At 37.9% G+C, this 16707-nt stretch overlaps 1 protein-coding gene across 4 annotated transcripts in view; it reads right to left on the bottom strand.

Moving 5' to 3' along the window:
- Positions 1 to 4851: 4851 nt before the first annotated feature.
- Positions 4852 to 16707, bottom strand: part of arhgap44 (Rho GTPase activating protein 44) — a 42473-nt gene continuing 30617 nt past the window's right edge. Inside the window, exons 17-22 of one of the 4 annotated variants that reach the window (XM_015401787.1) lie at positions 16118 to 16309; positions 12477 to 13004; positions 11363 to 11478; positions 10252 to 10635; positions 8650 to 8703; positions 4903 to 5035 (exon numbers count right to left, since the gene is read on the bottom strand). In XM_015401787.1, the coding sequence (XP_015257273.1) occupies positions 8696 to 8703; positions 10252 to 10635; positions 11363 to 11478; positions 12477 to 13004; positions 16118 to 16309 (1228 nt within the window). In that variant the 3' untranslated portion in view covers positions 4903 to 5035; positions 8650 to 8695. Of the gene's footprint in view, positions 5036 to 8649; positions 8704 to 10251; positions 10636 to 11362; positions 11479 to 12476; positions 13005 to 16117; positions 16310 to 16707 lie in introns of all 4 variants that reach the window. The other 3 variants (XM_015401786.1, XM_015401788.1, XM_015401789.1) reach the window with 3 other exon arrangements.

Here is a 16707-nt window from a genome sequence, read left to right as displayed (position 1 = left end):
AAGACAAAGGACAACAGGGTAAAATAAAAACATGTTTAATAGTTTCAACATTCGGAAGATTATTCTTTTTTTTTTTTCCCATCTTACACTGAATTCCACTTAGTGACCAAGAGATAGAATAAGTTTTTCAAAGAAACGTCATTTCCTATGTAATCCAAACTGGAATCAACAGCATCACTATAGTTTAACACAAAGATTAAATCAAATGTTTATTTCCTTTTTCAGTTTGGCCCACCAACTTGTTTCTTGAACCTTTGCAAAACGGCAAAAAGAAGAGCGGTGAACATTTTGGCTGCAAGGACTGCATGCACCACAGTGTTACTACGCACTAAACTGGAGAATTCTAGGATATACGATTCCAGTAGATTAATGTCCAGTTGTTTACTAAAACAGGGTTCTTGTTCAGGATGTTGGTCTCTGTTTTAAGCGGCTTTGCTTTTGCACGACAAGGTGGAGCATATGAGGTTAGGGGAAGGAGTAAACATTTGAATAATTAAACAGAACTCAATGGGAGTTTTGCTATAAAAAATGGGAAAGGGAGGTTTAGACGCTTACGTCCTGCAAGGCCAGATCTTTTCTCTAAACAGAAATAAGTACAAGCACATTTAGATAGGACCAAATATAAGACATATTTCCTAGGCATGGTAAAAATACATGCTGCAGAAATGCACAAAAGACAATGTTGAATTGAATCCCACAAAACTGCTCATGTTTCACCCATCCAGTCTAAAATGCATGAAACAACATGGATGCCTTAAACACATCTGCCTCCATCGTAACCTTTGAGGTGAATAATGTTGGTACATTCGACCTGTTTGTGTAGAAAAAGGCTTCATGTTTCAGTGCTAAAAAAGCAGCGGTGCTGGAAACTATCTGGGGAAATTATGTGTTCTGAAAAAAACATGAATTACTGCTAAACAGGAATCGACACAAAGAAGGGACAGACCTTTGAGTTCTTACATTTTTTCTCTTCCTAATGCAAACTACTTAATTAATACTGTTAATGCAGGATTCATCTGCACAGGTAGGACCTGACTGACTGTGACGCCACAGCAGACCAAACTCTTAAAAACCATGCAACCTGACCTGTGATTACTTTAATATCCTGCACAGGTTCCTTCCAATAAATATGATCACCAAAAAGTTCATTTATTTCAGTAATTATGTTGGAAAAGAGTAACATATATAGATTTACACATCTTCCCCGGCTAATTTGTATGGTTGATTGCTGATTTAAATCTAAAACCCAGCTCCTCAGTAAATGAGAATACTTCATCAGACAATAATTACACTTTTTTTTTTAGTGCAGAATGTACATACAGGAGTAGTTTGTAGTATAGAAATGTTCTGCAGCTTCACAGTTTTAGTCTGAAAGGTTTGGAGGAGATTCCCAAGATATGGACTGCTGGAGTGACCAGTAATGTTTCCAGGACGATGGCTAACACTGCGTCAACCTTATTACTCCTGCATTTATTGGTCTCACCATAGTACTCGTACTCTTTGTCTTTGTTTTATCAGAGAACGGATAAAGTGGAAAATAGCTTAATAGATAAACAGAATTTTGATATTTCACTAACAGCAACCCATAACCACAAAAACAAACAGAGGAAAAGGTCATAAATACCTCATTCTTTCTGCAGAACTTTAAATATAACTACTGAAATAAATAAATCCTTTTAGTGTGATTTAGTTTCTGCAAAAATGCCAATTCCCATGTTTAACTTTACAGCCGCTCGTCACTACTTGATTTTTTTTAAAGGAAATCAAATTACCATAATTTATTTTTACCAACTGGACTCCCACTATCAGTTAAATGTAAATGCAAAAAGAAATTCTACATAATCAGACATTGATCCTAGTACATGCTAGGACCAATCATCACAGCTGCAGGTTCTGCTGATAAATAGTGTATAATGGGTGTTAGCACATTCAGAAAGTGATGCCATAAAAAAAAGACGAATTATGCACAAAAGATACAGAGTTAATTATCATTTAGCTGCAGGGATATGTCTGGCTTGATAGAAAAACAGATGCAGGTTTGTCTGTAAAGCTAAGAGGGACTGAGAGAAATCAGGATTTTTGGACAAGTGCTTTGTTTTCACAAAAGAAAGAGGAGCTATTGTTTTTTAAATCTTTTTATCTGACGTGTGAATGTGACATTATTGTGCTACAACCACCAACCTTAAAACTATATATGTACAGTATGTTTTGTTTTCATTATATCTGAATAGATTCTGATATATTTGACTCTTCCTGCTGTCAGTATATACAGATCAAATATGTACAGATGCTTAAAGATTTTACAAAACTGTGAGAGAAGATGGCAGAGCAGCACAGAGGATGTTCTCAGGACAAAAGCTAAAGGTCCAACAGGTTGGATGGGTCTTGACAAAACCCTCTGCAAGGCAATTAGCAAACCGCTGCTCTTATCCTAACCCCAACCTCGTTACATCAGTTCGACTGATTTTCAAGTTTCAATGCGGCAGCAGAAAAGAAAAAAAAAAAAAAACTGTCCCTGTGTCTGATTTCCTTTTTAAAATCCTCAGACGAGATTCACATGAGGCGCATATTTTCACAGCTCCTCACACCAAGTAAACTGTACTCAAGACATATATCTATAAATACTCTCATCAAAATAAACAAATGTACAGGTATCTTTGCATTTGCCTCTGGATCACCGGTAAAAAGTGAAAATATCAGCATCATCAGAGTTTCCTTTACTGTAACTGCAGATGTAATGGCACAGTGATGGAAAAAAAAAAAAATGCACCCACTTATAAAAATACAGCACATTTTTTTGTTCTGGTGATGTTTCAGAGGGGTTATAATATGACACATTTAACCAATGATCATTCTGGAAAGGAGTCCGGAGCGCAACGCAACACAAACTGGTTTCAGTACTAAGCTGCTGCTAGATCACCACCTGCTGCTTCCACCCGGAGGTAAAACATTCACTGCAGAGATGTTTTAGGTGACGTGATGATGTAGCTCGACTGATATAAATCTACACTGTATTTGTATCTAGCCAGTTATGCTATCCTCCTTCTTTTACTTGAGGTACTTGACCAGTTAGAAACCTCACTTGATTGTGGCAAATTCTGATCATCTCTTGCAGAGCGAGCATAATTAGGATGCACATATAATTCTGACAAACTGACTCACAATAGCGATCAGAGCACATAAATATCTAAAAAACATCTAATTTGTGCCTCAGTATTGAGCTTTACTGAGTTTATGGAACAACCTTTTCTCTAAAAGCTCTGCACATCTAGAGACAAACATTGTTCAGCCTCCTGATTTGCAAAAAGGCTTTAAACTCAGTCGTATAATTTTTAGAGTATTTATGAAGATACATTTTCAAGTCTTGCACAAATTCTCCACTGGATTTAGGGTCTGGACTTTAACTAGGCCCTTCTAACAGACATATATAAACCGTGTAGCTGTAGCTCTGGCTTCGTTTTGTGTTAGAAGGCACTCCACCTATATTTCCACCTGATCTGTGCAGCTTTTCTTTCTCTGCGGTTTTCCCATATCATGATGCTATTACTACATTGGGGGGGGCGACGATTTAAGGAAATTTCCCCCTCAGAAAAATGGTGTAAGGTCTTATCTGACCATGGCCCTTTCTTCCACATGCTGGCTGAACATCTGCAGAGTGGACTCCTCATGTCTTTGTTCCTGCCACTCTTCCATAAAGGTCAGAGTTCTACATGACAGGTTTAAATAGACTCCCGCCACATTAGATGTGGATTTCTGATTATTCCTTTTATTCTGATACCACTGCGGATTTTACCAAGTAAGCTGAATATACATGCAACAGTTTTCAGATAGAAAAATTTCTTTCTTTTTTTTTTTAAAATACACATTTCCTAACGTCAGAGAACACCTGATGCTCTGTAGTGTAGACCTACTTCCTCAGTAAAGAGGCCAGTCCTGCTCTAGCACTTGAACAGCTTTAACGTGGTTTAATAGCAATTTTCAGCAACCTTCCCGCGACTCGATGATGAAATTTAAAAAAGGCCCCACACAGCTTTGTTTGCTGTAATTCTAAACTGCTAAATCTTTCATAAACTACAGTATGGATGTCATGTCTCAGAGTTACCTGCATTGATTAAAAGTGAAAAGCATCTCTATATAACTCTCCTCTTCGTACAAAATATGATCTAATTCAATTTCTGTTGTAAATATGTCAAACAATCTGAAAACATACTGTAGAAACAATAAATATCCAGTGTCTGATGTCAATTTTTTTTAAAGAAAAGCAAGTTTAAGCTTTTAACCTCGTTATCATGTCAAAGGGTAAATCCCTAGAAGTCAAAAATAATGCATTCCTGCTTTTGCTCCACGACACCATTAGTACAACACCGTATGTCACATCACACACTAGCAAAACACACAAACGCACACACACTCACAGTGAATGCTCAGGCTGGACACAAGTCTGGGGCCAACACATACACCAGCTAGGCATTTCAGACGGACACCCCTGAGGAGTGACGGGGAAAATGAAATCATGGTGGTTAAAACATGCAGTGATGTCATTTCTTCTCAGCTTCACTGATTTCAAAGCAGCAGCAGCAATGAGAGACTCATTCATCCACTATCCAGACAGCCTCCTTTGCGGCGTTAAAGGCAATATTGCATGTGAATCAAATAAGGCAAAACAAATAAAAAACATAAAAAAAATGGTAAAACAATCCACCAACTGCAACTGCACAATGCAAATTGTGGAAATGGAAAGCTGCTTGTGCTGAGGCTCTTGTTTTCACATGTCGTTTTTTTCTGGATTGGGGGCAGATGAGGTCAAACCAGGAGAGCAGCTGTCCAGGCTGTAGACCCAGTGTAGGTGGTGATGTTGGGTAAGGAGAAAACTGTAGGGGTCATAGCACTGTGCTTTCGGACTCCTCCTCAGAGTCCGTCCTGCTTTTGGTCGACTTGAAAAGTGCCAAGTTCCTAAAGGGGGAGATGTGCGCCAGGTCGAAGATGCTGTCCAGCTCCATGTTGATGATGGGGATGTCCAAGTTGCAGAGGGAATCTGGCAGAGCAGATAGAGAGGACAGAGATGAGCAGACATATATCTTAAAAATGTCTACTAAAGTAAAACATAAAGATGTAGACGGACATGGATCACCTGGATCAATGTCAGAACACAATAAAGAATCATCCGAGATCCAAACGGGATGTGGAATGAATGGCTAAAGGAAAAAAAAAAGAAGCTTGGGAGGAATGCACTGTTTGAATGTTATATCCTAGCATTTACAACATGCTCCACACAAATCATGATTTTTTTTTCTGTCTGCATTCTCATTTTTATCTCAAAAAATTTAAATATTATATAAGTCCAATAAATAAGGGCTTCAAAATGAAATGTGGGTAAACTGAAAAGTGCATACATGTATTGAAGGTAAATAAACTCAGGGATCTTTGCGTGTCTCTATGATCTTTGTAGATTCAAACACAATTTTAGCATTGAGGCAATAAAGCTGCAAGCAAAGGCAGCAAATTATGACAGCCATTTTTTTTTTTATTCAAAGTGATGTGTTTACGGCTAAATTACATTTTTTTTTGAAAGAAAAAATCTTTTTTTCCTCATTTATCAGTTGGGTAGTTCCATTCATCTCAGTTTTGTAGTAAAAAGCAGTTTGAATTATTTTCAAAGGGCACTTTGGACTGAGCAAACTGTTCTTCTAACACACTTTTTCCTTCCACCAAACTTTCCATTACTCAGCTTGGTTCCATCACCACCTTTTGTATTGGCAACCATGGCTTAACATCTTGGAGGAAGGTGTACATTTATGTTACAAAAATATTTGTACAGTTCTACGTAGTATTCAGATTTTAAGAGAAACTGAATCTTAAATGCATAATATATGATTCTCTATGTGTAATGATAAGGGCTCAGCTCTTTGCTCGCTTACTTTAGAGACACAGAGACATACCCATGCTGGATTGACTTTTATTCTAGTTGTTTTTCAGTGTGATATAAATCAAACTGAAATGAGCAGAGCTTTCCTAGCTTTCCAAGCTTGAAGGATCTTTACAGAAGCACCAATTATAACCTGAGAAAACAGATCTTTGCTCTAAATTTGGGAGGAAAAATGCGAAATATTCACACTAAAGCCATTCATGCTAACCTATGATTGGATAAAAACCTGTACCTATCTCTGAATGTTAAAATTAATTAAATTTCTTACTTGGAGAAAGTCTGAGCAACGTTTTAGCATCAGACATATTCAGACTTTTAGTCTGAAGGATTTCAGTTTACTTTATTCTAAATCAGGGATCTTTAACATTTTCCACGATAAGGACCCCCAAACTGATGGCGACATGGAGCGGGGACCACCTAAATATATATATTGTATGAAATTGTGTTCTATCAAACGTGGTCTTATAGTCACTCTATTACAAATAGTGTCATGTAATGAAAGTAATTTCTCTCTGGGATTATTAAAGTATTTCTGATTTGGATTCTTCATTGACGGGACAGGTGTTGTAAATGAAACGGTGCCCAGCTTGAAAGAGCTCCTGTGTGTCACTGAATGTGTGCATTGATGCCTGAAAGACATCTTCTGCCTCCATTTATTTCTTTATTTCAGTGTGTTAAATTCATGTTAATGTGTATTTGAAGGCCTTTCAATTACTTTAAAAAATTTTATGGGGGGATATAAAAAGAAAAGTCTTATCAACCAAAACTTTCTCGACCCCCATGCAGTATCTTCGTGGACCCCTAGGGGTCGCGGACCTGTTGAAGACCTCCATTCTAATTAATAATAAAATATAATCCTTCAATGTGCTATCAGAAGTTAAATTCTTTAGACTTTAAAAAAGTTCAATCACTTTATTTTATAAAGAATGTATCCAATTAGTTTGATCATGAGGAAATGACTGGAAATAAACAGAAATGACAACAATGATATAATCATTATTCATTATAATGCAGCCAAAACCACAGGATCAGAATCAGTTAAAATGATGTACTTTCCTCAACATCAACCTGATATTAAGCTAAAGGAAAGCTGCACTTTCCTGCATCTTTTGTGGGAATCATGACATCTGTAGTGTAACAAACATAAACTGCCACATACAGGAAGTGTGTTTATAGGGCAGAGATTCACGATAGCAATATGGTGAGAGTCAGGGGATCGGTTGGAGCTGTGACTGTAGCGACTGGGAGATGGAAATGTGCAGGATTCCTATTGGTGGAAAAGCATAGTGTCCTCTGTGGCACCCATGCATCAATCTCAGCCTTCATGCAAATGCCGACAAATGTAAGCGTTTGGATGTATAAAGGTGATACAGCACCTTCTATCTCTACTTGCACCCCTGGTGAAGATACAGAAAAAAACTAATCTTTATTTTTTTATGGCTTAGCTGTTAACTTGCAAACTGAATCTTAAAATTGTTTTTCTTTTAATGCTTTTAATGCTTCTTTTTCTTTCGAATGATTAAGAACTCCCTTTGCTAAAAACAATCAGAGTCCTTTGTTAACTTAAAATATAGTTTATTAGTATTTTGTTTAGCAGGTATAAGAGCATTTTTAATTATTATTTCAAAGGGGCTGGTTTTTTTTCTCCCATGTTTTAAAATGTCTGGACACCAGAACACTGACATGTCTGTAAAACAACTCATATGAAAAATTAGGATTATTTTGTGCTTTACGTATCCTAACTGTTTTAAGTTGTTGGTTTTGTTATAATTTTCCCACAAAATGACCAAAAGATTGTCCATTTTTAGATTTCTTGTGGAGAAAAAAAGATTTTTGTCAAAAATATCCTAATATTTCAAGTAATAAGTCATGGCATTTCTAAGAGAACAGGCCCACAGTATCACGGACCCTCCACCAGGCTTAAGTATGGCTTTTACTTTGTTTTAGCCATTTCTCAGAAGAGGCTTAATCTGGCGGCTTAATCTGGTGCCAGTTTAAGTCCTGATAGGGTTTAGCAAACTCTTTCTTTTCTGGAGGAAATCCATTCTGAATGAACCCCTAATATCATCTTAATTCCTGTTCTCTATTTGTAATCTGTTGACGTTTTTGTTCCATCTTAACATCGTCCTATGGTCTGAGACGGAAATATACATATCATTGATCCTCCTTAAATACAGGAGAATTAGGTGAGTGGCCTTTTTTCTGGTGGCCATTTTTACAGAACTGATTAATTTGAAAGGGATCCTCCCTTACTTTTCCCATTTTGAAAATAAATTGACAGGTCAAATTGGGATTCTTTAATCACTAAAACATTTCAGAAACAATTGAAAGATATTAGACAACCTTACAGTAAAACAACAGCAAATGCATTGCTTTTAAATTACAGCAATTACTTGAAAAATGCTATTAAGTATCAACTATAAAAAGAAAGCTTGCAAAGAGACTAAATAAATATTCTCAAATTAAAGGCTTTTCATTTTAAATTATTTTATCATTCTTATCAGGGGTGTCCAAAGGAGAGAAGAGTGCTGTAAAGGTGACATAAATAATAATAAAACTGAGCGATGCAGCCGCAGAGCAGAGAAACCAAACCCAGATTCTGCTGCTGGCAGCAGCATAAAGAGATCCTTATAGGCTCCATGTTTAGGTGAGATGGCAGAGGGGGCGAAGGGATGATGGGACGAGAGGAGAAGAGGTTCTTCATAACAGGAACTCCTGCTTACCCTAAAAATGCCCTCTGACACCTTGAATGAAAGTGAACCTCGCCCCTCATACGGCTGTAAGTTGGGACAACCAAAACAATCGCACAAGAAGGAAAAGTTAGATCTAAACAAGATGAGAATCTGCAAAACATCAAGCGGCATCAAGACAGTCCCTTATAGAAAAACATTACACCAAAACAGGCAGAACAGATTAAGAAACCTATATAAAGGGTAATATTAATTAGTTCTAAAACTGTTGTTTAAAAGGATCTGTAAGTCCCTCCAGTTGCAGCATATTTAAATAATTAAACCATTAACAACATAAAAAAAAATAAAAAATGGCAATAAGGTGTCAATTCTCCCTATTTGAAGTATTGCTAACAAAGCGTCTTTATTCAAAGATATTAGGTATAACATTATGGCCACTTTAGCTGCTTTGACTCGCAAAGATTAATGAAGGCTGCCCTAAACAGTTTTCAGGTAACATCCAGATACCGCAGCAAGCCTTCAGTGGTCGAGTAAAGTCTATGATGTGGTTTGATTATAGGTTATGAAACAGCGACCACCACACCTTTATGAAGGTGATTATGATGTTATGACTTATCATTATAAACTTCTCATGTTACCCAACTCATCTTGGATATTTTCATTGTTGACAATATAATGTTTCCCCACAAATGGGGAAACGTTATATGTTTTTTATTTTTATGTAATCTTGTTTTATGTAATCTTGTTGTAAATCTGGTCAAATTAAGAATAAAAGTTACAACTTCACCCAAAAACTGTGAGACATTTCAAATATAACTGTAAAACATACCCACTTTTAAATGCTAAATGAAACTTTCACATTTTCACTGTCAGGGTAAAAACTGTTTAGCTCCACATTTAAACTAATATGTTATATATGACTAAAAAGCTAATCTACTGATAACCCTTCAGCTGGGGTTTCATTGACAAAGATTTTAAAGTCAGATTTCATTTAATATTCAGGACAACCAATTATGCGTTTTTAATATTTTTGCATGTTGATACAGAAAGTAATACCTCATCTTTATTCATACATTTTACACTAATTTTTTGCCTACAAATGTATGTAAAAAAATTGGTGTTATTTTCTATAATTTGAATATCGATGTATACCTTTACACCACCACTAGGCGTCCCACTAGAGCAGCAGAGATGTAATAAAAAAAGAAGCTTCAACTCCTTCACAAAGGGGTGGATTTCTTTTTAGAATAGAAAACCAGAAGAACATGGAAGCCTATATTGATCATTAGGCCTGCTTAATCATTTTGTATATTTATCCATTACTGCAGGATCTTGATTACATCCTTCTTATCTAGACTAAACTATGAGATGCAGTGTTCTATTAATAAAACATCATTAAATAAACATATATTAACATTAAGTCATATCAAAATAGGAAAAGTTTGGAACTGTGGCAAGTAATCACGTCTAATAAATTCTAGAGACTAAAGCTATTTTTCATAAAAAGGAGAAATAAATTAAAGTGTAGCCTAACTTCTTTCGAGTTTTACTTGCAAATATTGAACTATAATATTGAACTTGTTCATATTTTCAAAATATGGACCTGAAGTCCAATGACATTTCCTGCTATATTACCTGTGGACATGCTTTCTTCTGGAGGTAAACCATCCAGGAGACCAGATAAATGCTCCAGAGGCTGAGGACTAGTGCCGGGTGTGCTGGGGGGTTGAGGTGGAGGCAGGCTGGGCCTCTGACGGGGGGGCTTCGGGGTTGGTCTGGGCTTGTTGAGTGTTCCTGCCAGCGAGGGCGGAGAAGACAGAGATGGGGTTGTTGCCGTCTGGGTCTGAATTGGAGAACCAATGGTGGCGTAACCCTGTGGGTAGCTAAAGCCATAGGGGGAAGGCGTGCTCGGAGGGGTCGGCGACAGGCTGACCGGAGACGGCTGACCTGTCGACTGGTCGGATATGGCTCCTGACTGGCAGTAAGGGCCTTTAGGTGGAATAGGCGCAAGTTTCTTTGCTAGAATAAGAAAAGAAAGAACCCCAATTAGATCTAAAGCAAGTCCAAAAAGTGTGCAAACCTTTCAAAACAACATCTTTCTTAAAAATGTAGGAATCGTGTATAAGAACTATACTGTGTACAATTCAAGTGAAGACAAAATAATCTTTTAGCATGAAAATGATCAGTCTAATTTACTAAAATGTGTTTTATTCATACAGAAACTTTAAAAAGGAACAAATTGTTAACCAAAGTGCTGTAAAAAGAGTATAAGTAAAACATTTTAAAAACAGACACAGAATAATATTAGACAAGAAACAACTCAGGAGGGGGGGAGACAAAAAAGTCATGAAGTGCTGAACTTCCTGCTAAAAGAAAGTATCTTCAAAAAGGACATAAATAAAACAGTGAAAGAGTTTGCTGAACATATAGAGGTAACCCTCTCCACAGCTTAGGGGTTGCAACCATAAAAAAAACTAATAACCTGTGAGCTTTAGGGATGACTAAGAGTAGCAGGTTTACTGACCTTCAAGATTTTGCAGCAGAGCATGAGTGTAGATATTTAAATACAAATAAAACCAATTTTAAAACCATCTATACCTCACAGCAAATCAATAAAAAGCAGCCAGAAAATGAGTAATATTCTTATCCTTCCTTACCCCCAAAAAACACAATATCTGAAGAGACATTTAGACAGAATGTTTCAACAGTAGATAGAATTCATTTCACCAGTTCAGGTCAGCCTCACCTCTCCTCAAACTGTGTGGGCTGTGCTCGGAGTGTTGTGATTGTCCACTAGAGGTCACTACTCCTTGGAGTCCCTTCTGTCCAATCACAGGAGACAGCTCCTTATTTTTCAGAGTGCTGCAGAACAAAGCAGGCCAAAGAAAGAGGTGTTATATTATAGTTTAGTTATGATTCAGAGCTATCGTATTCTGTGGGAATAGTAGAAATTTGAGGAGACCCATAGTTTGATGTCACAATGTCTGCTTGGCCTCTGCTGCATGGGCAGTTTGTTAATCTACAGACTTAATGGATCTTTTACCCTTGTACAGAATGCAGACAGAATGCTAATGTTAACACTTAATTTAAAGGTCAGAGTATAGAGAGTTAATGCTCTGACTGTCAGTCCCTGGATGATCATTTCTAGGTCTTCCCACAATGAACAGAAGATCCAGGCTCGGATCGTTAAAGCTGAAAAGGAAATTTTACCCTGATTTTAAAATGATTATTTCCCTAAAAGATGTTTCCTTCACTGGTGTTTCCTGTGTGTTCGCACAGATGGTAAGATCTTACTGGACCTACTGGGCTCACTTGTATGACTCATGAGCGCCCACTGTTACGGGCGTATTCAGTGGGAGCTTTGAATTTTCTTTGTTGCATGGCAACCGTCTCCCGAATATCTTAGCAACATGGATTGTTATGGAATTTCCAAACCAGGCAATTGTAATAAAGATGAAGGTGGATATAGATTCAAAGGAGGTTTAAAAAAAGGTTCCTGAACATTTTTGCAGTCCACATTTGACCCATTTTAGAAGTGATTAAAAAGTTAACTATAAAATACAGATATTTTTATCAATGAGGCGTAAGAAGACAGAAAAACATAGAAGTGAGATATGAATAAAAGAAAGGAAGATGGGGAGACAGGAAGTGAAAAAAGAAATGCAGGAAGCAGAATAAAGAAGGAATATTGAGCTGATATAGAAGGAAGCATTAACTATTAAAACATTAAAACTGTGCTAGGCTCTGCAAATATAAATCTCTTCTAACTTCATCCCTCTCCTATCTCTTAGTATTTCTGTGGTGGTTCCTATTTTTAGCTGATTGTGTTGGAAGGATGAGCGAGACGGTTCTCCATTTACCTCTTAAGCTTGGCTCCTCTCTCCCGGCTACAGGCAGAGGCTGCCCACGGAGGGGGAGCTGAAAGAGGGGTGTTGGGGGGTTTAGGGGAGCCCAGCAGCAGATCGTGACGGGTAAGAACGAGCGGGGGTTTAATGTAAAGGGTGGAACCGTTGGTTTCGGATGGGGTAGCATGCATAGTGTCGGGCAGGGAGGCCCGTTTGGGGAGGTGAAGGGAGTTAGGTTTGGGGTTGGAGTTGACATCAAGCTGCTGGGGCGACGGGCATGGGGAAAAGGGAACTGGGGGCGGGCTGCATCCGGTTAGGCGAGGTGGAGGGGACGGGCCAGGGATGACTACCGACTCAGGAGTGGGAGCTGTGGGGCGAACACTCTGAAGGGGTCTAGTGTAGATATAGTGAGGGAGCGAGTTGGAGGAGCAAGAGGAAGAGGAGGAAGAAGAGAAAGAAGGATAAGGGGGAGGTGGCCTCTCCTCCTCGGGAGAGGGATAGACGTAACAGGAGTCAGACCAGTTGGAAGAAGCATCCTCTGAGCTGTAATGATAAGAATACCAGGGTTTCATGGGACACTGATCCTTTAATGTGACTCGTCTTATTAGAACTTCAGGAGAGAAGGGGTTGAAGCCAAGGTTTTCTTCCATTAACAGGGAGGAAATCAGGAGGAATTTATTAATATTTGAAGGGGGAGGTAGGAAACAAATAGATGAAATGGGAGATAAAAAAAACAGAAATGAAATAAAAACTGGAAAAAAAAAATTAATCTATGCATAGCGTCCTTCCTAGTAAGTATTCACACTTATAACTTTTCAAATTTTTTCATGTTGGGGCAAAAACTTCAGTATATTTTATTAGGATTATGTTTGACAGAGAATTACAAAACTGTGCATTATTGTGAAGTAGATAGAAAACTGAGTGGAGTTTAAAATAAAAACAAAACAAACACTGTGTATTTACTGTCCCCTCTCCCATACTTCAAAGAATAGCTCAAGCACAGTCATAAAACATTAAAAGATCAAGTGTGTCTACATTTTACAGATTTGACACTGGTTCTCAAATCTGTTTAGCCCTTTAAAGTGTGGACCATGAAATAATTGACAGATATTTTTAATTACATTTTGTCATAGTTAAATTAGATCATTTATTTGCATCAGTTTTGATGCATGAGGCATTTCTGTATAACCTTTTATACGCGTTCTGTTCCCTTCATATGACAGATTGGGTAAGACAGAGTTTTCAGTAATAAAAATATCACACTGATGATGCAGAGGTCTCAAAAACTCATGTATCAACCATGATACACTTGGCTTTAAAGGGTTGGGTCTGGACTTTGACTAGGCCGTTATAAAATTTGAGGCAGTTTTGACCTGAGAAACAGGGCAGCTCTGGCTGAATGTTTACGGTTGTTCCTTCCTGGAACCTCTGACACAGTCTCTAACTAGTTCCCCACAAAAAATTGAAAAGTAATTTGAGATGAGATATTAGATTGTGCCTTTCCTCAGCCAAAAACAAGTTACCTTGAACCAGTCTATGCTGGAAGCTATGTGGGGAGTTAGGAGTGAGATGACGGAGAGCGGTTGCCTCCTAACTCTAGACTCCCTAAAGCCATCAATGGCAGAGACAGCTCTTTTGAAATGTTTTTTTCTGACTAGTGAAAAATGTATGTCTTTAATAAACTCAAAGTTGTTTCTCTTGTGAAGACCCCTCCGCCATAGCCTTACTAACAGTTCGACTGTGAGCGTTGCTCTCCTCTGCAAAGTAAAATAAAACTATTTCTTCCTTGCATATCAACTCTCAGCGCTCATTTCACTTCACGGTAAGTATTTATTTTCTTAAAATAAGTGCTTTTTTTTATTGAGCAGGTGAGTGAGACACTTTGCCAATAGAATGAGACAATTTATCTTTTAAAAAAAGAAAAACTGCAGTCTCTTATTTCAAGTGCAAAATATCTAATTATCTTATTTTAAGGTTAAAACCACTAATTCCACTGGCAGATAATCTTATTTACCTACTCAAATTGAGGGTAAGTTCACTTATTTTAAGAAAACTTTACTACCGGTAATTTTTAGATTTTAGGTTTTTGCAGTGTTGTCCTCAGTGATTGCCTTGTCTTTCACTTTATGCATCTTCCTATTGTCAGGTTTTTAGGGAACCCAAATGCAGAGGCGGAGGTGGTTTCTTGCAGGTTTTATAACCAATGGTGGCAACTGAAGCATAAATCCAAAAATAACTGAACAAGGAACACATGGGTTAAGGAGAGAATGAAGAAATGAAGAGAAGGCAGATAACAGTAGGAGGATTATATGTGACAGGTGTGGACAGAAGGGTCTAGAAGGGAGCTAGGGGAAGGAGACTGACAGCAAGGTGGTAACAGAGAGAAAAAAAATACATAAGAACTCATATACAACCAGAAAACAACTAGAATAACACACAATGGAAATGAAACCAATGAAAACTCAAAAATAAAACTTAAAAAGAACCAAAAAGTGCAGAACCATGACACCAATAAACTCTGAAAAGCTTCACTTTCCCTGCTGCAAAAAGCTTCCCCACTGTAAAATGTTCAGCCTCAGATCCATGAGAGCAGAGCACCTTCTACCACATGCATGCTGCCTGTGCTGCAGTATATGGCTCATGGCAAACGGTAAACATGACTCCTTATAAACTACCTTCAACAATGACGCCTTCTTGCTCGTTTTCCATAAAGGCCAATTTTTGTTGAATAGGAAACCTGTTGCCATTTTTTTTTTTTATTGTTTAGTTTTTAACCCTTTAACACCAAGTTTTCAATATCTGACTTTTTGTGACCTCTACATCATAAGAGGGATTTTTTAAATTGTTATATTCTTAAAAAGGAAGCAGTATTTTCTTTTACATGTTATAGAAAAAATAAACTTACAGATCCCCAGCTAATGAGAAATATAGATCTAAAAACACATTTCTGCTTCTTAAAAGCCATTTTTTTGAGTGCACTCAATTTAATAGTGTTCTTAAAAAAAAAACTTGTAAATCTTTTAAAAATGGTATTTATATTCAAAACCATTAGCTGGTTCTTTTATCATATTCAGCCAACATTAAGAGCGATTGGGTCCAAAAAGGCACTTGCAGCTCTGGAGCCTCATGTTGCAGACCACTGTGCTAGATAATTCCTGATTGTGATTTATTCTATTGGATTTAATTTAGGGGTAACATGAGTGGAGGGGTTTGATAACAAATGCACTTTTCTGATTTTAATTTTTTAAGATTAGAGACAATGATTTTATCTTTCTGCATACACATCCTGCACATCTTGTTTTGACTGTTGCTTGTAGCTACATGACAATAATAAAAGTTAACAAGGTGTGAATACTTTTACATGGCACTGTACATGCAGCACTGTGTTCTTAACCAAGAGTGAGCTTTAACCTCTTTTAGTCTAAAAAATAATGCAAAATAAAATCTGCAAAAGATAGAAACTACCCAATACTTTATTAGAATTAAGGACAAAAACGTTCATTGAGTACTGAAAGGACGAAGGGAAGGGCAGAAAAAGGAAGGCTTTATTTGGTGTAGCTACGCTCGGCGAGTGTCGTTTGGTTGCAGGGGAGGGTGGCACCAGCAGGTGGGAGGCCAGAGGGCGACACAAGAGGGCGGGGGCACAGCAGCCTTACCTGGCTCGGTCGCTGTTAGTGGGAGGAGGGGTGGGGGACGGGGATGCAAAGAAATCCCCAGGCTGCTCTGGGATGGGAGCGTCAGCGGGTGGGGTGGAGGGGTGCACGTTTGGCGGCGTTGAGGATGTTTTACGCGTCGCCGACGGGCCCCTGCGTGACACCCAAGAAGTGTCCATCACCCTGACACCCATGCTGCAGTAGGACAGAGACAGCCAATCATATCATAGGAGGGAAGGTGTCATTTAATTGGAGGAGGGAGGGAGTTTAAGATTGCCAGAAGGTAAATTCAGCTTTGCCCTAAAACATTACAACACAACAGCTGCTTCCAACATCAACTTAACTTAAATAAAATTGTGACTTTAAGCAATGCTACCTGTTCTGCTGCATACTGATAAAGGATTGAGATGAAATGGTGTAAAATGGTATAGCAGTAGAAGAAGAGCAACTCAGCTGAAAAAGGTTGCATTAGCAGGAGATTTGATTCAGTCATATTAGAATGAGAAGCATTCAGGATCCTAAAGTCATTAATCAAATTGTGGTTAAAGTAAAGAATCAATTTCTAATGGGTTCACCAGGTTTTTTGTAACCAG

The sequence above is a fragment of the Cyprinodon variegatus genome, unplaced genomic scaffold (assembly GCF_000732505.1).
Source record: "Cyprinodon variegatus isolate N-32 unplaced genomic scaffold, C_variegatus-1.0 Scaffold1258, whole genome shotgun sequence".
Taxonomy (NCBI): domain Eukaryota; kingdom Metazoa; phylum Chordata; class Actinopteri; order Cyprinodontiformes; family Cyprinodontidae; genus Cyprinodon; species Cyprinodon variegatus.
The sequence above is the reverse complement of the archived record's forward strand: the minus strand, read 5'-3'. Positions and strand labels throughout refer to the sequence as shown.